General features: G+C 40.4%; 1 protein-coding gene across 6 annotated transcripts in view; it reads left to right on the forward strand.

The window, feature by feature from the left end:
- Positions 1 to 877: 877 nt before the first annotated feature.
- SH3D19 (SH3 domain containing 19) overlaps positions 878 to 24,457 on the forward strand; it is an 86,820-nt gene continuing 63,240 nt past the window's right edge. For 2 of the 6 annotated variants that reach the window (XM_056327105.1, XM_056327145.1), the window contains exons 1-2: positions 879 to 1,501; positions 18,902 to 18,941. In XM_056327105.1, coding sequence (XP_056183080.1) covers positions 1,384 to 1,501; positions 18,902 to 18,941 — 158 coding nt within the window. In that variant the 5' untranslated portion in view covers positions 879 to 1,383. Of the gene's footprint in view, positions 1,502 to 18,901; positions 18,942 to 24,457 lie in introns of all 6 variants that reach the window. The other 4 variants (XM_056327134.1, XM_056327114.1, XM_056327124.1 and 1 more) reach the window with 3 other exon arrangements.

Raw genomic sequence — 24,457 nt, forward strand, 5'->3', positions numbered from 1 at the left:
TGAGGCTTTTGAGAACACAGACCTATAGCGGAAGGTTTGATTTCTCAGTTACATACTCAGTTTTATGCCTGGCCTTATGCCCTTTAATACTATAAAGTATATAGTATTTAATACTATAAATACTATCCTTCAAAATCTAACTATTATACCACTGGAACACTAAACGTTTGAGTGGAAGAAGCACCTCTGTTAAGGAACAGCAATTGTAAAGTCAAGCACTAAAACACCAAGAAATGCATAGACAATCATTTGTATTCACACATTATATTGTTCAGTTTGGCAATCACATAGATTTTTTCCAACCTGCACAGTCTGCTTTATTCGGTGTACAGAGTAGACAGTGCTTAGTGAGTCAGCACTGATATTGCTCAACATTAGGATTACTCAACGTTTTGTTGTACCTTCCTGGTCTAATTTGTGGTCACATACTTTATTTTTTTACTGTCCCTTATCCACCTGCTCTGAAGCTGAATTTAACTTTCTTATATTTTTTTTTCAGTAGTGCCCAATTCAAAATCATCTGTAAAAACACTTATGACCTGGGTTTACAGTAAACATACAACATGAAGCAGCAATATGATCTCAATTTTAGATACAGGCAACCGAGGCCCTGAAAAAAAATAGTAATTAAAACTAAAACTACAACCGACTTCTAAGTGCCCAGCTTGAACCGCGGCCAGATTTTTCTTATCGCTTCTGTGCTGGAAGAGCGTACCTCACTGGTTTGAAGTGCTCCGTAAGATTACTACTCCTTAAGTCGTTTAAACCACCGCAGCGAGCCCCGCGCCGGGCAACGCGCCCTCCTGGCGGCGGGTGGGAGCGGGCCCCCCGCGGAGCCCCACAGTCTTCCCCGGCGCCGCCCGGGCAGGGCAGGGCAGGGCGGGCCGCCCACCCCGGGCCCCATCGGCACGGCCGGCACCCCCAGCCCCCCGGGCCGCCCGCAGCGACAGCGCTTCCCGCCGCCTCACCCTCGCTGTGAGGGGAGGAAGGCCTGGGAGCCCCTCGCCCCTGTGCCCCTCAGCAGAGGCTGCTGGGGCTGGGTGCCCGCTGCGGCGGAGCGCTGCCCGACCGCCAGGTACCTCCCCCCGCCGCCGCCGCCGCCTCCCCCGCCCCCTTTTGTGGCGGTGCCAGGCGGCCGCCGGGTTTCCTGCTGACGCCGGAGCCGCGGATGGGCAGGCAAGGCCGGCTCCCGCCCGCCGGCTCCCGCCTCGCCCTCGCTCTCCCCACCGGCCGGAGCGCGGCGGCCCGCGCTGAGAGCTCGCCGGCAGGGGCGGGGGCGGAGAGGGCGCAGGTGCGGGGCAGCCCCGGGGATCACGGGGCCGGGCGGCCGCGCTGAGGGGAGGGTGCCGGCCGCGGGCGGACATGGCAGCCCCCGCTTCTTGAATGCTGTCAGCCGCCCCCCCGCCGCCGATGGCCGAAGCCTGGAGGTTGGAGGAGGACGAGGAGGAGCTGCGGGAGCTGGGCAGGAGGCACCGGCGGGTCGCCCTGAGCTCGGCGGCAGGTGAGGGGCGGGGGCGCGGCGGGCCGTGGCGTCGCTTGCTGTGGGCCGTCCCCGGCCCGGTCCCCGGCTCTGAACCGCTGTGGGGGGCCATGCGGCAGCGCAGCGCGGGCCGGCCCGGCCCGGCGGCTTCACCCCGGCTCGGCTCCGGCTCCGGGGCACCTGAGCCAGGGGCCGGTGAGAGCCACAGGCCTGCAGCCCCCGGGTGCTGTGCCCCACGGCCTCGGGGCCCGAGCCTGCCCCGGCTCCGGCTGCCCACCGGGCATCTCCGGGTGTGTAAGGTGCCGTATCAGGAACTCAGATACGGATTGTTCTTGAAAGTACCCGATGGAGGAGCGTCTGGGTGTCAAAGTTGACCGCGTGTAGCTCCTTTCATGTAGGTGTGGGAGGTAGGCCTGGGCAGGCGGGAAGGCAAGAATCCCTGTGTACGGGAAGGCATGGAGACGGGAGCTTGAGAGCAAGCAGATTGATATGTCTTTATAGAGACTTGAAGGTCACAACAAGCTTTTATTTGAAATGGTGAAATCCGGCAGATCCTGGCAGCAAGATAAAGTAGTTAATTCAGGCATCTTTGTTAACTGAGGGGCAACGTATATATCACCTTTATGTAGTCACTGAGATGTGAATGCAGCATTTCTTTTTCTGTCAATGTAAAATCCCCTCCAGAATGAATAATTCCTTTAAGATCTGTTTCCAGAGAGAATCTCAGCCCCACTGCGTATTTAAAATTGAATTCCAAATATTCTGGTTTTTAATTTGATTATAATACAGCCTTAGTTATACAGTGACTTTTACATTTGTGTGGTTTTGCATCTGTTTGAGCAACAAGAAGTGAGTGTCCCCTCGTAGATGACGAAAACAGCGATTTGAGGAATCGCAGAGGAAAATGGCAACAGGCAGGCGCTGTGGCTTCCAGTGACCCTAGCTGTGTCACTGCACCTCTGGGCAGGTGCAGGATTAGCAAGACCCTGTTGAACCCATTGTGGCTTGGCATGTGTGCAGAGTTTTGCTTTGTTTAGAGTAGGGTGCAAGGAAAAAAAAAAAAAAGTGTTGGTTCCTGTACGGCTTCCTCAATAGCTAAGTGTTCACACTGTGCTGGTTATGATGTCTTGGTTTTTAAAGGTATTTGTTTTGGAGATTTTTATTAGCAAAAAATGTATAATTGGTTCTACAGTTTATGTATGTATATAATCTTTGCCACCTTCTTGTGGAACAGGGCTTGTTCCTGGAGTTTGTCTTTGGCACAGTGCTACTAATCAGTAATAAAAGGCCTGTGTCCTTCTTCTTATTTTTATTATTATTTCATCCTGACAAATCCCCCTTTAAAATGGGCCTGGCACTGTTTACCTTAGTAGCGTAAAGTATGTGTGAATGAATAGTATTCTGCTTTACCCCTTCATCAGCTTTCCATCTGTTTGCAAGACTCCACAGTGGAAAATGGCACAAAGACTCCCAGCCGTGAAAAACACCACCCAAAGTACATGAGTTCACTCTTCCCTTACTTGACAGTTCTCTTACTCCTTTATTTACAAACCTATTGAAAGTAAGCATGGGTTTTTTTCATATAGTATGCAGTTACACTGCCAAAATAATAATGTAAAATAGGTGTTAAATAATGCTGTTGGATATTTTTGCAGGGTTTAAGAAATGTAGTTGCATCTTAGCAGACAGTTAATTTAAGCACTTCAGTCTGTTAAACTAATTGTGAATGCGAGCAACTTAAATTTCTGGTACGTTCTGCTTGTGCGTGAAAGTGCATAAGGGAAGTTGTTTACCTTTGCCCTGCATATACAAGGTGTGTATGCGAAGTGGTAGTTAGAAGCATTTGTGAACTTTCACCTTTCGACTTACTAAACACGCCAGCATATAATTAACACTGTTTTATTGGGGGACCAGAACAGAGGAGAGCATTGAATGAAGAAGTAGTGTTTTCCCTTGAAAGTAGTCACAATTATGCTATGCCGGGTATTGTAGGATGAAGCCAGCTAAACTATACTAACAGCCTGCTGCTGCTAGAGGCATCATCTCTTTTGTGGATGCGCACTTCTGCTCTCTCTGGTGTGTCAGCTCTGCTGCTTGTCCAACCTGTCGGTGAGTAAAGTTACCAAAGTCGTGGTTTGGTGGCAGCCTGGGCTCATCTAGCCGGTGGCTGCTGAGGCTTCTCTTGGAGCCATTGTGCTCACTAGAACCTGCATCAACCTGTTCTGGTGTGTTGGCAAAGCACAGAGATATTTTTCTCGTTCTTTTCAGTGGACAGGAGCCTGCTGATTCAGCTCACTGGAATGGTTTTATGCAGGTTCTGATGGGTGTTGAAGCTGGCACAAGGGAAAGAGTAGGAACATGCAGCTGGAGGGAGTTAAGAAACTGTGTCAGTCAAGAGCTAGTTTGGCTTAGATTGCTGCAAAACTGTTAGAGATCTACTCACGTAAGCTTTTCTTATTTAGTTGGTTGGGTAATTGTTTCGTTGGTTATTTTAGCTGGATTAGGTTGGGGACTTTTTTGTTTATTTAATAAGCTGAAGAGACTTGCTTAAGCAAGGCAAGCACCAGAGCTGATATTAAAGCCCAGAGTGAAAACGTGGAGACATGAGCAGATGATGGGCAGAATCATCCTTGTCCATGGAGTAGTCGTAGACAGCTCAGGTGACTTGTTTGCCTGTTTTTACCCCACCACACGTCATGACGATGGAATTTTCCCTGAAATAAGAAAGTTTTTAATTAGCATGCTCTGAAAAACCTGTGAGAAGATATTAAGCAATTTGAGACTCATCTAATGAAATTATTTTCCCTTTGATAAAACGCTGATTGTTTGATAATTTTTTTATATGCATAGGGGTTTTTAAGTGATAGGGAGAAGAACTAGGATACATTCTTTAAGAAGTGAGAAGAATATAACTAGCTGCACAGGTTCATTAAACTGAATCATCTGGTCACCTGCTGTGGGAAAGGAAGCCAGCCTTGCTGGAAATCTTTAGGGCTTTTTTTTTACTGCAATATAAATAAGTAAAATGACCTGATCGATTTCTACCCTCTTTGTTGCATGTTTTTGTCACATACATTGTTGTTCTGGGAAGAATAAACAACACTGGATTTTTACTGGCTTTTTTAGATTAAAATGTTAGTATTTTTATCTAGTTTGTTTTTAACAAAAGGGAAACAACAACAAAACCTCCAAACAAAAATCCTATTTTTCGATAGACTTCAGTCTAACTCTGGACTTTAATCTGGTGTCCTTTCCTATTTTGACTAGCTTTTTATTCTGTGACTACTGACTAAAATAAGTGTACTTGCAGGAAAGTTTATAGTGAATATAAATCTTAGTTATGAACTGAATTGATTAATTATGTGTCCTTGCTGCGGCATTAGGGTTGAGGAAGTATCTCAGTGTTCTGATGATATCTAAAGTGCACCAGAAATTTTTAACAGATTCAGTATCTGGTTTATTTCACTTTGAATTCTGGTCAGTGTTCCTTGAGAAAGAATAGCCCAGTATGGATGTGGTAGATGTTTCCTTACTTAAAAATAAAATAATATTGCCAAATATAGAAGTCAATAATGAAATCTATTTGAGTTCATAATGAAGAACTATTCTGATTTGTACTTTAATGTGTGGTTAAAAGTGCAGATGGTCAATAATACAAGGAAAGGCTTTGACTTAGTTTAATATTACTCTGTTTTACTTACCACAAATACTTGTCTGTGGTTTGTTCCCACACAGCAGCTGTAAATTTCACACACAAGTTTTGCTATGCTGAGTGAAACATCTTGGGGAGGATGGAGTTGTTTGGTTTCCCACCCCCCTGTCATTTCTGTTTCTCCATAGTATTTCAGATGTTTTCTGGAACTTCTCAACTCCAGTGGGCAATTTTCGATTATAGGTGAAATCATCTATTTTTGGTTGGTTGGTTGACTGAATGCTTTGGGTTTTTGGTTTGTGGTTTTGTTTGTTTGGTTTTTTTTCCAAAACAAGATCTAGATCAGAGTTGGATCAATTTTTTACACTCCCACATCAAACTGGCACTGACTTGTTTTGGAACTTGAGAACAATGAGCTGTATCCAGTGTAACAAATTAAGGTTGAATATTTCACTGCTCAACATGCTGAGAGGTTACGGGGCTACATTTTTGTAGTGTGTCTCATGAAGTTCAGTAAAAATTTGCAGGCATCATAGACTTTTTACAGATCAATGAAGAATTTGGTACAAGAATGCTTAACAGTTGTTCCCATGTTAATGCAAAAGATGTGTTTGGCCTTAAGAAATGAAGAATAAGAAATGTCTTATTAAGAAAATAAGATGGTCTGAAATTCTTCATGAAATTCTGAAGTCTGAGAACGTAATCTGAGTGGTGATGTCCTTTAGGGTTCACTGGATCATGACATGAACATTTTGACCTTAGTATTTCCCAAGGGGGGCCAGTGACCCTGGAGCAGGAAGAAAGCATGATTAGGAAAAAAGTAGCTCTAAGAGTTGCTGTGTTCTTAAAATATTAACTAGATCTTATAAGAAGCAGAAATATCTGCATCTTTTACAGACAGAAGTCAGCATTGTTTAGCTGGAAACCTATCTGTCTGCATGCCTGTGTCCTTCAGTGCTGATCTGGAAGTTGTTCTGCTTTTCCATAGTGAGAGTAACCATTTATCATCTTATCCAGAGAAGAAAATAAAATAATAATCCAGTAGAGCAGATCAACTGTCTTGAATAAATGCACAAGGTCTATCTATGATCTGCTTGTCTGGCCATGTATACACAAGAAGCCCTTAAAAACAGGACTGAGAGGAGAGTTGGGGGGAGTGGGTGGGAGTGGTTGTTCAGGTGTTTTTATTTAATCAGTTGGCTCACAGGCCTACAAAGTGGTAGAATTGACTGCCAGGTGGGCATCTCTTCCCTCTTTCTCCTGGGATTCAGTCTGTTTTGGGTTTGTAGTCCTGATGGCAGGCTCACGGGCTTCAGTTTTAATAATTGCTTGAGGCACCACTGCAGTAGAACATTTAAAATTCAAAAAGTGCAAATAATGTAATTGTTTTGTAATAATCTCTTAACTGCCAATATGTTGTATCATGTAAGTGTTAAAAAATTACTTGATTATGCTTCTCCCATAGCCTGCTGAAGTTACTGCACACATTCCCATTGTTTCATAGTCTTTGAATGTAGTTTGCTTGAGGTAAGTACAAGATACTAACTAAAATGTTTGTAGAAGCTAAATAATGTAGCCTATACGCAGAAATTCACCAACATATCTTGAAATTAAATTGTACTGTCAGTGGCAAGAAAAAAAACCCTGCTTGTAGTTACTTGGCCAAGAGTGTAGACTGAACAGCAAAGAATGTTGTGTCTTCTGAAGAAACAACTCTTCTAAAAATAAAGGCTGCTCCAAGGAAAGCAACTGACTAACTTCTAATAGTCAACAGGGTGATTCCCTAGCCAAGGAAACTGTAGAAGGACACATTATTATTATTATTATTATTATTATTGAAATGGACCTTCTTCATTTAGGTTATAGCCAAAGCCAGGCATAAAAATGTATCATTACGTAAGGAATGGTGTGTTTGTACCAGAGAATAATCTATTGAGTTATGATTGCCAGAAGACCATGTTGTTAACTGTGTTGCAAGCAATCATTTTCTGTCAAGGTAACAAATGATAAATCAAGGCTGTTGCATAAAAAATGGGGATAGTCAGCAAAGGGCAGATTGAGTCATAACCTCATTGCAAGAAGCTTTTACCATAGTGGTTGTTGTTTGCAGATGGGAAAAAAATTAATGTTTGTAAATAAATTTGTGAATGTTTACTTTTGACAGTATAGCCTTCATTTAAAATCTGGAAGCAACAGAGAAGTGGTGTTGACACACTCTCTATTAAAAGTTGATGTAATTCTGCGTGTTTTGTTTCAATCAGTATCTCATACAATACATGCAGTATGAAATGAAATTTTATTTGATAGCACTTAATGGCATTTGACATAAATGTCTTCTGTTGATGCTTATTATCTATAGTGCCTTACATTGAGCATAGTTTAGTTTCTTTGCTTTGATGATTTTGTATTTGTGGCCATGGAAGTGTTGGCTGGAAGGGAGTTCTGCGGTCACCTAGTGCAGCCTTCTGCTTGAAGCAGGACTGTTGCCAAGGCTAGATCCATCTAGCCAAGGCTTTGTCTGGCTGTGTCTTGAAAAGCCTTGGAAAACAGAGGGATTTACAGCCTCTGTGGGTAACTTGCTCCAATGCTGCACTACCTCCTAGTGAAAGAATTTTTCCTCACATTCAACCTGAACCTCCCAAGCCACAGTTGTGATCATTGCCCCTTGTGATATCATCCACTAACACAAGCAAGACTTTGCGTTTGGGATCTTTGTTGCTACCCCTCAAGTAGCTGCGTGCTGTTGTTACATAGCTCCTTTGTCTCCTCTGGCGAATTAATGAAGTCCAGCCCCTTCAACCTTCTTGTTGCACAGTCCTGCCTTGCTTATTCAGGTTCTCAAACCATACAAAAATGGGGTGGAAGCACTGGCTTCATTGCTGGCCAAGAGTTTTTTACTTTTCTCTTGAAAAACAGCATGCACCGAAGTTACTGGAACATTCCAACAGCACACTTGGGAAGACAATATATCATCTGTTCATCCGTGGTTTGTGCTTGGCAAGCAAGCATCCTTGCCTTCAGTGAAAGACAAAAATAAGTTTTGCAGGAAAGCACAGATTTAGTGGTTGACGTTGTATGAATTTTGAAAGACACAGGATTGTATGGGTATCGATATTTTTTAATTCACCATCTGATACGGTGCTGTGCTACACGAATTGCTTCAGGTGGTGTTGTAAATTAGCAGAGATTTGCATGGATTGCATGTGTTATCCTAAAAACATCAATTTGACATTCTGCCTTGAGAATTTAGGAGCTTCTTACAGGATTTAATGGAATTCTAAATAAGGTGCTTCAAAGATGAGTTTAATTGGTTTATGAAGTCTCACATATATTACAAAACAAATCTATACCTGCTTTCTATGGCTGTATGTACCTGTATTTGGGTCCAGCTTGAAGGGCTGGATGAAAGCAGGGCTGAAAATGTTCATGCCATAGTAGAAGCTGAATAGAACAGATCTTGCTGTTATATTTTTTCCCCTACTGCTTTTTTTCCCCCCCTAAGCTTTTTAAGAGGTCGTTGTATTTATTTGGTGTGTGAGTCAACAACTCAGTCAGCTTGTTCAGGCCTTTGGAGAAAATGCAGTTGGGTCAGAACGTGCAGAAGATTTCAGATGATTGACGTTGGCACTTCTATAATGAATAGGGTGTACTGCCCCAGCCTTTCAGAGCTCTGATAGCCCCGGTGTGCAAACTGAAAAAAACCCATTGAACAAGAATTTTATAGGAACGTCACAGTGGATCACACAAAAGGTTCTTTATCTCAGGTAATCTGTTTCTGACAATTGCCTACAAACTTCTTCAGGAAAGTATGCAAGGAACACCTCCTAGGACTCAAGCTTTATTTGCAAGAGATTCCTTCCCCTCTGCAGTCAATGTGTTAGCAACGTCTTGAGGCTGTATATGAAAGGCCCTGCTAAATCATTGCCAGTGTATTTATCTTTCACAAATTAATCCTTCTTTGAATCCACTTACACTTTGATTTTCAGATCTTATGTAGTAGTAAGGAAGACAATTATTCATTATATAAAATCAATTTGCTACCTTTTACATTCTGGTTAGTATTTTTACTGGGTATTCACTAGTTCTTGAATAGTGATGATAAATCTCTTACTGTTTTGCTTTTTTAATATGTTTTTGGGCATGGTGATTTACACCTAGGTAAGTTTTCAAGCATTGTGAAATGTGGAAATGCTGCAAAGGGGTGTCTGATCCATTCTCTGTATAGACAGAATACTGTCTGCATAAAAGAAGCCATTTGATTTTTTTCTTCAGCTATAACATTTTGCTTCTATTTATAAGATATAAGCTAAAATTGATACCAGTTTTTTTTCTTAAGGTGATAAATTTGTATTCATCGTGCACTCTGTCTTGCATTAAAACCTAAGTGCTCAGTATCACAGGTCTGCCCATGAAAATTGATTCAGGTTGTGTTCATCTGTGCTAAATCATTTACAAGAATTTTTGAGTGTACAGTGTACTGTGATGTTGTTCATTATTAAAATACTGTTGGCTTATACTGTTGGAGTGGTGGCACATAAACACCTGGAAACAAGCTTAGCATTTTGAGAACTTTCTCATAATAAATTGCTCCATCAATGTGCTGTATTCATTTTATAACTGTCTGGACTGTAAATCTAGGGTTGCAGAAACGAAGAGAAATGTGGGACTTGGGACTGAAGTCAAAGTTTTGGAAAAAATATCTCTCCTTCTACCTAGTACTTCGAAAATGGCATTGTCAAGTGCCACGGTTTATCTGATGGCAAATGCTGTAAGCTTTGTCATTTGTCATAAGCTTCTCAGCCTTTGCAAGTATATCTGATGAAACACCCAGTGGTCTCCAGACAGGAATGATGAAGTTCACCTAAGAATGGAGTTCCTGAGGGTGGGACACCAGCCCTAGTCTACCATGCCTGTTGTTTAAGCAGGTCAAGACAGTGCTTGGAAGAGTGTCGCTACCAGTGTGGGACAGGTATCACTGAATGATGAGATGGGATAATGCTGCAGAGATGGGATAATGCTGCAGACCTCATGTATCCAGCGCTTATGGGTATAACTTCATAATGAAAAAATCTGTTTTTCTGTACTGGTGTGCAAAGCTTCCTGTAGATCACCAGTATCATCTCTGGGAAATGCGTGGTAGCTGCTGCCGTGACATTAGCACGCTACGTTTCTCTAATTGCTGTCCACTAGCTTGATGTTGGCGGATGCATTATCAAGAACTGTGCAATCAAGGTGTGTTGTTATGGAATTTTACTGTTGGCATCATAGCAACAGAGGCTGGATGCCTGACAGGATCTGTAGGCCTTTTTGATGTGTGCATTCGAGTAGTAAGAGGAGAGGTCTGGGAGTACATGAGAGGAGAGATGTTTCTCCAAGGTACATATGATTACTGGTCAGGATGGCTTCAAGGACCAAAGGGCACACGTATGCAGATTTACATGCACATGTTACACCAGTAGTGAAGGAGTCTGAGGTACCTTAAAGGGGATTTGGTAGGCGTTGGAGTAGATGTGGGTAAACTCACTTCATACCTCAGTAAAATGTCTTCAGAATGGCAGTGACTCACATCTTAAAAAAATGAATTTTTGATGCTGATCTCTGTTATCAAATAATATGCATTAAACCAGACACATTTCAAGAACAGGCAGGTACTGGGCTTCCTGTTCTGTGGCATGCTAGCTTAGAGTTGTACAACTTTTAAACATGTACTCAAAGGTAATGGATCAGGGTTAACTCAGGTTGCAACAATTTATTGACATAAACCAACGTTATTAAACAAATAAATTTTTTACACCTTTAAATTAATCCCTTCTGTAATGTTTCTAGATCTTGTAATCTTTGTTTTGCAATAGAGTGCAAGAGACCTTTTTTGGAATAATCCATTTAGTGGTACTTAAAAATCCAATACATGTGAGAAGCAACTGTTACTCCACACACACACACCCCTGAATTTTTTATTTCTGTGTGAATGTTGGGCCAAATTACTGATATCACCAAAGGAAAATTGTTAAGAGGCTAGTTTCAAATGAATGTACTTCTATAGAAAATTGGTAATTGCAACAAAGTTTATCTGAGGTTTAAGAATGTTGTCCTGTTACGTGACTTTATGTGAACTGGGTAAACAACTTGGGGATTCTTTCATCATAAAGTGACAAGGGACCACAAAATATTCCAAGAACAAGCTTTTGAGTATTTCAGTAGTGTCTTTAGATAAATATTATTTATTTGCCTGGTACATTTCTTCTGTTTTTAGAGGGGTTATTCTTTTATGGTTGAGTATGTTACAGTCTTTTATTTTGAGTAGTAATTTTTGTGTCATTTCATCGTCCCTAGTCTCCAGATTCCTCCCAAAGTGCAGACCTGTGCACTCACTTGCACTCACCATAATATCTTAATTCCTAAATTGGAAGCAGTGTCATCTCTATTGCAGTCAGTGGTTTCACAAGATGAAATAATCAAGGAAGGTTTTTCTTGTTTGTTTTAAAGCTGAATTAGTTTCCTATGATACAGGAGTGGGAGTATCTTCTTCTGAATTGCTCTTCAGCACTTTAGTGTGAACCCAGGTCTCACCCACATTAAATAATACTTAACTTCCAAGTGCACAATGCGTAAGATTACACTGGAGATATTTGTTGTGGAGGTTTGCCATCTCAACAATAAAAAACATACTGTTTTGAATAAACAAATTCAGAAAACTTCTAATTGTCCAATGGGAGAGGATGGTTGGGTTGGCAGGGAGGGTGGGAAGGGTGAAATTTGTGAAGTGTTTTAAATCAAAAAATTAATATTCTTACTATATAGCATAGTAGATGGTGATTCCATCTTTTGAAAATAAAAAAAGTAGGGTGTGATTTCTTGAAAAATTCAAATTATTATCTGAGATGTATACAACAAAGGCTGTTTCTACAACACATGGTTTTGTACTGTGTAGGTCAAAGTAAGTTGCTTAAGTGGTGGAAGTGATATTCCCTGAAGTCATAGCCTCAAATTATCCTGCCTGTGGCCAGGAACGCACAAGTTCAGGAAACTGTTGTTCAACAGAAAAAAATCCAACACAAACAAGCCAAATGTCCCTGTAGAAAACAAAGAAAACTGTTCTTTTTATTTTATTTTTAGAAATCCTTTTATCATGATCATTTTTGCCACCCAAGAGCAATATTTCTCTGTGCATATCTTGGGTCTCTAGGCATGGAGTATGTCCCTAATTAGCGTGGTAAGGGGCGTGTTGTGACAGGTAATTACACCTCTGCCAGCATGTTCAAAGCTGTTTTTTTGGTGCTGGATGTGCTGGTTCACAAGCAGGGAAAGCCCCTGAGGAGAAAAATAATCGAATATGTATGTTCTTGCATATCGTGTATGAATATGGTGTAAAGATGATCTGTTAATGCAGTGTAAGAACCGCCAGTTTATTCACACATGGCTAACTATTGCGTTTATTGTGTGTTGTGTATCAGCACCCTATGGCAGGCAGTCATACCATAAGACTGAGCTCTCTTCAGTTGAGGAATATGCAGAGCCTCTACAGGCATGCTGAATCTCTGATTTGGGAAGAAAAAGATCTTGAGAGATAATTTCCTTTTACCGGCAATCAACAAGTTGAGTTAATTGGTATTTTCCTCATGAAAGTATAAAAAAAAAATTAGTAGAAGGACTCATCCTGAGTAGTTCCCGCTGTGATTCTGGTGGTGTGTGGATACCTACGTCTGCTTGTACCTGAAGTACATGGTCTTAAGAATTACATTGCACAGATCAGCTGGGATGTCTCATATGAAGATGTGGGGATTTGTACTTTCGGGAGTTGCTAATTTCTTGAAAAAAGAGCTTTAGAAAAACCTGTATCCTAAATGTCCTTCTTACACAAGTGTGTTAGAAGGTACAAGTGCGGCAGCATATGCACATGCGGTGTATATTTGATTGCTTATATACTTTGTCTATCATTCATGGTCTGAGAAGAGAACTAGTTCCTGAGGCTGGGTTTGGTCTGGGTTCTTGAAACATGGAGTTTTTTGAGAAGCGGTGAGCGCTTATACAGTCTGTTTCCTTTACTCTCATTTCTGCATCAGCCTCGCTGGCACGTCTGTTCACATTGATGCACATACACTTTTGCTGTTGCAATGTAGGAATGCTCCAATGCACAGGAGCAAGAACGAGGGTGTGGAAGTTCAGAGTCACAAAAATTAAATCAGCAGCAAATGTAGCACTGGCAAATGTGGCCTCTGTTGTCCAGTAAATCCTTTTTTCGTTTACAGATTGAACAAGTGCACAAAAGGCTTCAAAAGTGACTATAGTTTATTGTTTATCTCTTTAGCAAGTTAAAGAATATGGTCTTTGGATAATTACAAGCTTTATGGCTGTCAGTAGGTTTCAATGTTAAATAATCACAGAAGTTCAATGCATTTTTAGGTATGTGTTGGGATCTTCCTTTTACCACCACTACCCCCCTGCAATATATCAGTCATGCTTAAGAGCAGGGGAAAAAAGCATTACTCCCAAGTATAATAAGCTGCAGGAATGCTGTGTGCTTACAAGGCTCGGTTACTGTTTAGTATTAAAACTGACAAGGCTGTTGTCATTTCATTTGGAGAGGTTATAATGTATGTTCTTTCCCCGCAATGTACTGTGCTGGAATTAAGCAACATACTGTAGAATTTCAAGCAAATATAAAAACTTTGCTTTTGTAATTACAGACTTCAGGCGTGTCTGGTTTTGTGGCCTTCTGGAGTAAAGGGAAAACTATACATAAACTAAATGAAAAAAGTTTCTTTCAGGCCTCTTATTAATCTCTCCTTGAGCCTTCTGCCTTTTGAACAACTCCCTCTCTGCTGTTACAATACTAAAATACATAAATAAATGTTCAGTTTTACCGATTTTGTTGTATACCAGTTCCTAATGAAATTGAGTGAAATTTATAGTGGATTCTATATAGTGGAATTAATTTGTATTGTTCTGACTCCTTACTTGAGAGAAGTGCTGAAAAGAAGGAAGAGTCCCTGTGAAGCCACAGCGTGCCTTAACAGAATGGAGGACAAAAAGATTGCAATATCGATGGCAGTTACTGTTTATCTCTGTGCAAATAAAGCAACCAGCATTGAAAATCCTGCACAAATGCAGACCTTTTCCCAGAAAATGTGCAGTTTAGTTTGAGTGAGGGCCCGATGTACATTGGCAATTTGAAATGGAAATTTGGGGCTCTTGTCTAATGTGGCTGGCTAATGGGGACTGTTGCACCATTTAGGTGTGATCAGCTGGGTAATAGTTAAGATACATGTTACTAACATAATGCTCGGAGCCATCGCATTTCTACATGGTGCCTTTTGTAAAGCTGCTGCATCAGTCTTGGCATCTAGGTTTATTAAGGACTGGGTGCTTAGGAAAGTATTAATGCATTCAGATTAGGGCAAGTTGTATAGCCTCTTTCACCAATTGCCTATTCTGAGAATATGACCTCTCCGTATATTTTGTGTTTTGGTGTTGTCAGCACTGCTTAAGAGCCCACTGTTCCCGTTGCTTGGTTTATCTAGAGGTTTGCCATTGTTACAGAAGTATTGTTATAAGCATCTCGGGCTACTTTTCATTAAGCAACCACTGCTGTGCTATCAGGGGCCGAAGACAAGAGAGATGGAGACAGCTGGTTGCTCTAACTACATCTTCCCCAGGAGTGTTGCGATGTCCTGCTCCCTCTGGTGGCTGCTCAATTCAAGACCCATAATTAAGGTGAAAAATACAGTATTGCCGAGAAACGGGAATGGTATGTGCCCACTTTTACTCCCTTTACTCAATTCAGCCTTGAAAAGAGATCAAGCTGTGGGATGGGATTAAGAGTTGGAAGTTACCTACTTCAGGAGATAATTGAATTGGGATTTCCCTAGTAGCTTTGCAGGTTTGAAGCGGCAGAATGGGTGTTAACTTTCCATTCATTTTTTTTCAACAGCACTTCATGTTTATACTTAAATTTTTTTCTAGTGAGCGAACACTTTTCGGTTGAAGTTACTCTTAGCAACAAGATACTTTGAAGAAGCTTGCAAAATAAACAGAGAAAAACAATGGCTCTGTTTGGTGTGAGTTGCCTTTTTCCTTTTCTTTGTCTTTCTGAGACAAGAGTGGATGCCTTAAAAGCCGTTGTTTTCTGCTTTGGTGGTCTTTTTGGCAAAAAAAAAATTAAGCTATTCTGAGTTTGTGGAGTTAAGTGAAATAATGTTGAGCCAGTTATTTTTCTCCTGATGATTACGTTTATGTTTTCCTTGAGAAGAAAAATTGTTCGGCCATGTTAAAGGCAATCAAAAAAGATAATTTTCCCATGCTTGGAGGGCAAGAGAATCACCAGTTAAAGCAACCTGACCCTTTCTAAAAGCAACTGAAACACAGCATTTCTGTCTGCCTTCTATCTTTGAATGCTGCAAAAAGGCATGATGTGTCCATGCTATTGATGAAATATACGCAGCACGATTTTGTAAATAAACACTAGATTTGCCAGGCAGTTGTAGTATGAATAGCAGACCTTTATGTCCTGATGTTTTCCTTGACTCTTCCGCAGTGCTTAAAACTTGGCACTAGTCTTCCCAACCTCAACCAGGAGGCTCTGAAGATTTCCACCTCATCTGCTCCACCTGCCAGCTCCTTGATTCCTTGTTCTTTACGCTGCTGCTGAACAAAGATGATATTTCTCCCGCACTGGGTGTATTTGTATAAGGGCAGCAAAGGTTTTGTGAGGAGTGGATACTAGTGAAGAAAATCTTTTAAAGTATGGGCTGCAGGAGGTTGGAGGATGATCAGTTCTTACGGACTGTGAGACTGCAAGTAACTGGCTGTGCAAATTGTGGATTGGAGGACAGGCAGAAAGAACTTTCTTCTGCTGGCAGAAAACCCACCCATGTGGTGTGTCTCTGTGCTATCTGAACTAGCTGGCAAAATCTGCTATAGTAAAATTAGAATGATGAGAGCACCACACAACCTCTGGGGTAGTTGTTGGTAAATCGAGAACAGGTCTGCTGTGCTAGCACAATGCCTGAACTACACACTGTTCTCTGTCAGGTTAGGGAGATGATGCTGATTTTCAAGAACAGTTCATTAACCAAAATAAACTTAGAATCAAACAATCCAGTTCTGTAGCTTATGAGTACTAGCTGCTTAGGAGTTCCTAGCCTTTTTGACTACAGCTATATACACGGTATTATTTTAGCAACACAAGGATAGAGAGACCAGTACTGCTGTCTCATCCCTGGAAGCTTATGTCTGGAGGGTAGTGCTGGTCACTGGAAATTAAGTTTTTTCCTGTAAATTTCCCATGCCAGAATGCGGACTGCCCTGTTTGTTCATCGTGCGTGTTAGTCCAGCAAACATTCAGTGATTGCTTTAATCTGACATGTAGTTTTGGCTTCCAGACTTTAGAACTGAAGGATACAGAGTATTGTGCTAGAAATACCCTGTCTTGTCTTGTCCTGTGCTGTTTTATAGCAATTTATGTCTTTGATATAGAGGAAAATCTGTAGTGCAGGTTTTGATTTTCAGATCTTTGCATCTGTACAGTCTTCTTACTTATTTCTGTTAGAAAAGTTTACAAAGCAGTCTCTCGGTTGTTGCGGTAAAATGTATAGAGTAAAAGCTGTGGGTACGCACTTTTGTGACCCAACTTTTGCAAGCCAAGGATTTGCCTGCAGAATGCAGGAACGGGATCTGCAGGTGTGTGTGTGTAAATGTAGTGTGTGTGTATATAAAAAACCAACCAAACAAAATGGCCTGTTTCTTCTGGGCTTTCATATTCTAGAGGTGTGTGATATTATTTGAATGGGTGCTTGTGCATAATGGCAAAACCAACATCTAGAATTGCAAAATTTAAGCACTAAATTGAAAGATTCAACTCCTTGATTCTCTTGTTACGTTTGATACTAAATCAAATTTCAAAGATGAAGTTCACAATAACCTTAAACAGGTGCGGGTTTTATTTCGACTTTGAAATGCTAACTGTGTGCTTGTAGGATTGTATTTCCCTTTGGTCTTCTTAGTAAGACCAGTGTACATGTGGATGATGTGCTTTCACTAGGTTTAGCAGTAAATAAAATGTGTAAAAAACAAAGGTAATGTTTCCTGCTTCAACATTTCAATAAAACCAAAGGGGAAAGGGAATTGCTCTGATTTCCGGAATGAGCAGGTTGCAGCAGCGCAGCTGGGCTGTGGTGGATCTGCTGACTGGATGTGATCTGAGGGGGAGAGCTCTCAGACACTGTGTTTACATGTGCTCCAACTCTTTTTTTTTTTTTTTTTTTTTTCTCACTAGTTTATTCACACGATCTCTTTAGAAGCAGGAAGGTTTTGTCTGAGTACTGTTAGATTGGTGCTATGTACATAACGGGGAACACTGATAACAAGCGACAGATGGCAAGCAGATTTCAGTAGGAAGTCCTGCCTTATTTTTTTCTGTGCTCACAGGTAAGGAGGTTACATGAACAAACGATAAAGATGGAAGGAGCCTTTGTGTGTTTGAACAACTGTTGCTGCAACTGGTTTGAGCTATACCATGCTGTTTCTAGCTAACAGAGTAGCACACGGTGCGATGAAATGGAGATTGCTGTGAGTCAGAAACACAATAAATTATACGCTCTGGCTATGACAGCTCAGTAGGAGCGCCTGTGGATGGAAAAAACATTAGATACTTTTTTGAGCACTGCTGACATGCTCTTGTTCTTCTGTACAAGACAAGTTCTTCAGTGAAGTGTTTACTAACACAGGAAAATAGCTTTCTGTTTAAAATACACACAGGTGGAATCGGAAGTAAAATTACTGTGGTCTTTGGTGATTATGTATAGCTGTAAGAATTTCTTTCTAATTGCATAGTGGATCTTTCTGTAATAAATGAATAAAAACACATCTAATTTTAGAATATATGTATTTTAGGAGGACACAAATCTCAACTGCTTCTTTCAGGTAGTTCCAAAGTCACACGGTAAGAGATACTCTGGACTTAAGAGTATAACCGCTAATATGTGAATTCTAATAACACAACACAGTGGATATTTTGTAATGCTTATATGATAATCTTAACTCTTAGGATAAATATTTTATACTTTCTTTGAATATCAGAGCTTTCAAAATTAAAAACTTTTAGAAATTTATCTGGAGATGGCTTTAGCAACTGATAAATTGTTCATCAAAAGAAGTTCACCTGAGTTGATAAGATAATACTGTGAAGATTTTTATTTGTGGGTCACTGTCATTAGTGCAAATAAGCTACTTGAAATACAAGATAAACAAAACCCTTTCTAAAAACACAGGAAGATTCAGTATCTAGAACACCCAGAAGTCGAAGAGTTAATGATGGGGCTGCACTGGATTCAGTGTATTTGCAGATGTTGCTGCAACCAACTGCTGATTTTTCTCCCATCCTGTCAGGGAACTCTGCCAGCCATGATTCATGGAATGATTTTTTTGCGCTGAGTAATCTGTGGTTTTTCTTTTTTCCTCTTCCTTCTCCCTTATTTTTACCCTAAACTAAAGTCCTATTCATTTCAGCTAGAGGGAGGGGAAAGTTCCACAGCATTAATACAAAACATTAAATACACTGTGTTTTGAGTAGAGCAATTTTAACAAACGTTAAATTTGCAGTAATTTTACTTGATCTTAGGTAGAGTAATTCAGTGCAGAAAAACTTTTATAACAGAACCAACTTTTGGTTTTGCTAGTCATACAGTGTCACATTTCTTTTAAGACTTCTGTACTAGTATCGCTAAAGAACTTCCAACTTTTGTGCTGATACTATGCCTCCTTTCTCACAGATCGCTCTGAAAGAAATAAACCAGACTGCCGCTCTTCAGGGTAAGAACCATATTTCTATATTTATTCTTCCCTTCTTTTCCTTTTTTTCCTTATTTTTTTCCTTTTATGGGATGAACTAGGAAATTAGCCAGAAAACTAAAAATGCCATTCTTCTGCTTCTCTGTTTTGGTAATGAAATACCAAAATAACTGTGTTAAAGGTAGTTGGTTTATATTCCTCATGGGCAAAATTTTGCAAGGAATTAACAGGGGTTACTACACTGTAATTGTATGCGCTTAAAATCCAGGGGCTTGTTTATGTATCACGTACAGCATTGTTCGGTAAAACTGTGGTTTAAGATAAGAAGTCTTCTTGACTTTTATTTCTTTGGACTGTTTGCTTCTGTAGCAATATAATAATTCTTAGTTCATTAAAGAATAGCAATACTTTGTTATTTATTCCATTAAGTCTGATCCCATCATACCTAATGTTTCAAAACTGAGACAAAACATTTTGTGTTTATTTAGAATTTCCATCAGCAATTGCCATGAACTTCTAAGCCATTGATTTGCAAGGCCACATTTTCCCTTAAGCTTCTGAATATTCCATAGTTCTCCTTCTTATCGTCTCTTTCTATTTTGCCTTCTTTCCACACTCTCCCTCTCAGTTCTCCACCAGGGAATAGGATCTTGTCCATATCCTGTGCTAGGTAATGGGATTTTAATGAAGTAAAATGATAGAGCAGACCAGCTAACACTGGCTTTCCCAGTCCTTTGCGAAAAGCCTTTTCACAGGATGCCCCTGGTGTCCAGCCTTCTGATATGACAGGACCTTTTCATTTGATTTTTACAGTCTGATTTTTTTTTTTAATCACATTTTTACAGTACAGTGGGGTAGCTTTTATAGCTAGAAGAACAGAGGGAACTATAGCCTCTTCTTATAGCACAGCTGATGTCTTGTATCTGCCGTGTGACGTGATGGAGGAGAGGATGCTTTTCCCTTCCCTCTCATATCCGCAACAGCGCTATAGCTGTTTCCAGCATTGTGTTTAAGTTGCAGGGGAGTATTACCTTTGTCCTTGATTACTTATATCTATTTAAAGCATCGATCACTGTTTTCTTTTATAATTAAAACTACTTAACTTTTTTCTTAAAATGATGCAGTTACAGTCTACATGTTTGAACTTCTATTAGATCATGTTGTATTACAATGGTTTCAAATAAATCCAAGCCATTATCAAAAGGAAAGCTAACTTTATCAAAATGTTTAGTTTAAGGTTGAAACAGTTTCATCTGTGCCCCCTTCTTCTGGCTGGTCCTTCCCACCAGTACCTTTTTGCTCTGGAGTGTATTTTACAGGTTGAAATTTGGAACCAAAACCAAAATAAAACTTTAGATTTTTTTCATGAAATTGGGAATTCAAATGTGGACCCGCCCTGACAATAAAACACTGCCATATGTTGTCTGGGTTACAGTTTTCAAATTTTCAAGTGGAAAGTACAGAGAAATTAACAGTATAATATAGGTTGCTCATAATGTTGAGAAAAATGCAGCTTTTGGTAGTCTTTCATTCCTGTCAGTAGTTCATGTGCTTTCTAACAGGATCTTACATATCTTCTGCACCCTTCTCAGTTTTGTTGGCCATTGTGTCATGACAGAGCTGCTTTCCAGGATGAGCTATGAGGAAGAAAAGTCATTGTTTAAAGGGTAGCGTGGTTTTGTGCATGTCTCGCTGCTGCTTCTAGGCTAGAGCAGGAGCAGCCTCCTTACTTAGATGATGTACTTTGCTAATTGATACTGCTACACTCTTCGGTTCATCTCTAATTATAGTTGAAAGCATAATCCTGTGGTGACAAATTGCTGGGTGAGATTCTTATCTCCAGTCTGGGCATATCACACCTGGGAAGGGAGCTGCAGCCACGTGACCAGAGCCCCTTGCTGTAATAACTGAGGGAAAACTAAAGAAAGAAGTACGGAAGACTTAATTGAAGTGAAAGCACACTTCTCTTCTAACATGGGCAGCCCTTCAGAGCTGTTTGAGTTCTGCTGGGGACTGTTTTATGGCTTATGCCATTTTATGATGAGCTGCCACACCCATGACGCTGTCCTCTCTGGAGGTAGTTCATGACAAGGGAAGGAGAAAATGCAGTGGCTCAAAGGCATCTTGTCTCCTTTTTCCTTAGGCTGCATGTTCTGGTATGCATCTCTTAAAAATGTGACATACCATCCTTCTCATAACCTAAAGTGGAATAGAAATGACCCTGCATATCTTTGTACTTGGACTCAAAGTCTAACAGCAGTAATTTCTGCACTAGGATTACTATAAAACAATGTACATATGTATATACATATATAAAATAATGGAGGTGGACATGGGGGTACTAGCTGACCAGATGAAGACATATGTAGTGAGCCTTAAGAAAGGTAGATATCCTAACATGAAATAGTGGGCGTAGATGTTTCCAAAAGAGAGCCAGAGAAGTGTATTATTTCATACAAAGCCCTGGTGAGATCTTGCCTGGAAGTCTGTCCAGTCTAATCACAAATGTGGAACACTGGGATAAGAAGAGACAAAAAAGTGCCCAACCACCACCCACCTCTTCCTCAGGCTGTTTAAGGTTAAGTTTTAGTCTGGAATGTGAGCAGCTTAAAAAGATGACATGACAGTATTCCTCGTGATTGCAGGAGTCTCAAGCTTGTCCCTTCCAACATCATGATTTTAAATATTTCTGTGTCTGTGTATTTCTGCATCAGCTTGTGTTTGAGCCTTTGCAGTTTTAGGGATGAAGAGCTCATATACAATGAAACAGGAACAGTTTTAAAACTGAGCTCAGACATAATTCATTTGCAATAAGAAGCATATAAAAACTGTTCTAGATAGAACAATATATAAATGGTGTTTAATATAGTTCCTTTTATAAGATGATGCCATTTAGATATTGCAGAGTGAAACATTTATAGTGGTGTCGTGGTTTGACCCTGGCTGGCAACCAAGCACCACATAGCCACTCGCTCGCTCCCCCCCACCCAGAGGGGTGGGGAGGAGAATCTCAAAGGAATGTAAAATTTAAGAGTTGAGATAAGAACAATTTAATAATTGAAACATAATAAAAATGAAAGAACAACAATAATAATAACAGTTACAGTGAAAGGCAGGGGGGGAAGGATAAAATCCAAAGGGAAGGGGAGAAAGCAAAACAAGTGATGCACAGTACAACTGCTCACCACCCACTGACCAATGCCCAGCCAGTCCCTGAGCAACGATCCCCAGGCCCCAGCTAACCCCCCAAGTTTATATACCAAGCATGACATCCCACTGTATGGAATATCCCTTTGGCCAGTTCAGGTCAGCTGCCCTGGCTGTGTCCCCTTCCTATTTCTTGTGCCCCTCCAGCCCTCTCGCAGGGCCCAAGGAACTGAAAAGTCCTTGGCTTAGTATAAATATTACCTAGCAACAACTAAAAACATCAGTTCATTATCAACATTGTTCTCACATCAGAGCCAAAACACAGCACTGTACTAGCTACTAAGAAGAAAATTAACTCCATCACAGCTGAAACCAGGACAAGTGGTATCAGGAACTCTGACAAATATTCTGGTTTTCTTACTAGCTTATCAAATGTTTAGTATGGGAGAAATCCTACAGGAAGATGGAGTATTGTGGGTGGTAATACTGGGTTCTAACATGACACTAGGAAGAAATTTGGGGAGTGGATGAACCAAAGACCATAGGTAAGAAAGAAACAGATACTAGGTAATGCTTACAAAATCTGCATTACTACACTGTCTTTTGCCTCTTCTGGCAATTAGCAACCATCTCTCATGCAGAAGAGTTTAGATTAAGTGAGGAGTAACAGAACAGGGCTTGTGGATATCCTTTTCATGTACCACTCTGAACTGACTTTTTTTTTTTTTTTTAATGTTAGCACATTAGTAAGATCAAAACAATCTTCCCTGAATCCAAATAATACCTATTGCTAAGTGAAATTTTTGTCAAGAGACATTTAATTTCATGACCTAATGTTAACCATCCTTCAACTGTTTTATTTCAGACAGTATTAAAAATAGCCTGTACTGGCAACAGTGATCTGTATTTATCAATATTTCTTGGTTTTACTGTCAGGTCACACACTGTTGGTTCTGGTAGCTTCAGGTCATGCATTGCTGTAACACAGCACAATTCTACAATAGAAGTGGACCCTTTAGTCCTATGACTAAATGTTTTCAAACTGAAAATTGCCTGATAGTAATAGAATAGAAGGTTTCAGGCATCCACATTTTTGCAGTTAATCCCTGAGCTTGAGTAAAGCTTGTAGAAGGTACTGGATTAATTTCATTATGGTTTGGGGTTTTTTTCCCTTTGCGGTAAGGATTATGGATCAAAAACCCCTGCAACATGGTCTTGTAATGTGATATAATTCACTGTAGTTGCCTTTACCTTGGAAATAAGAGGATGAAGGTAGCTAGACACTGCAACAATTTATTGAGAGATTTAGTAGCATATCAATCACTTGAAGTCAAGTAAGAGATTTTGATTTTCTTAAAATCTAGGAGTCTACTGTGAAAGCGCACTCTCAAAGTGGGAAGGGGGAAGACATAACTGGTGCATTTCTAGAAATACCTTCTAGGTTTTACTGGCATATAATCTGCCTGCCGATTGTAATGTGCTAAAGTTCTTTTACAGCTGTTTGCTGCCTTTTGATTGAACTAAATTGGGCTTTTTTTATTTAAAATGCATCAAGTCAACAATACAAATAGAGACAACCCTTCTTTTGTTCCTTTATAAAGAAGCACTTGAAGTGACTGATGAAAGGGGCTACAGATCCCTTTAGTGATGATCTGGTAAATCAAGCTATCACTTTTATGAATGGCATTTTGTCTCTTCAGTTTTAGGTCTTTTTATTTAGCAGAATTCCATTAGTGAAAGCTTCTCTGCATTTCTATTTTCTCTGCTATGTAATGTTGGTCCTGTGAAACTGTGTTTAGTAAATATTAAAGTAATGGTCTGATTACATCTTAAGAATGTGTTTTCCCAGATCATCTGTGAAGCCTGAACAACACCTTTTAATTAAGATCTTAAGCCTTTAGCATAACATGAAGGGAGTCCTAAGGCACAGGCCTGAGATCATAGTGGAATTGTCCTCACTTTATAGTTAAACCAATGTGCTTTTACAAATCAACATGCTTTTGAGGTCTTGAGAAAACAGACAGTAACAGGATTTTCTATGTTGTAACCATTACGGCCAGTCTGCAGTCAGTCATTTAATAATTCCAGCTTTGCATATCTGAAGGGAAATATGAGAGTCCTTCCTTCTGCTGCAGAAATCTTGCTAGCTGATAACCTCTGAAGCCTGGGGTTCTAATTTGAACCCTCTCACAAATTGCTGCTGACACTTGTGCACTTAACAGCTTTGCTTGTTTTGTCCTCAGGAGTAATTTCAGTGCTAACTTTGTAGGCCACCTAACAGACTTTGTGTATTTTAGGTAAATTTAAAATCCAGGGTACTTTATTGAAATTGGGCATTGAAAAGAGCAAGAGGTGCTCATGTAACTACATGAGTGCTACAGAAGACCTCC

The sequence above is a fragment of the Falco biarmicus genome, chromosome 1 (genome assembly GCF_023638135.1).
Source record: "Falco biarmicus isolate bFalBia1 chromosome 1, bFalBia1.pri, whole genome shotgun sequence".
NCBI lineage: Eukaryota > Metazoa > Chordata > Aves > Falconiformes > Falconidae > Falco > Falco biarmicus.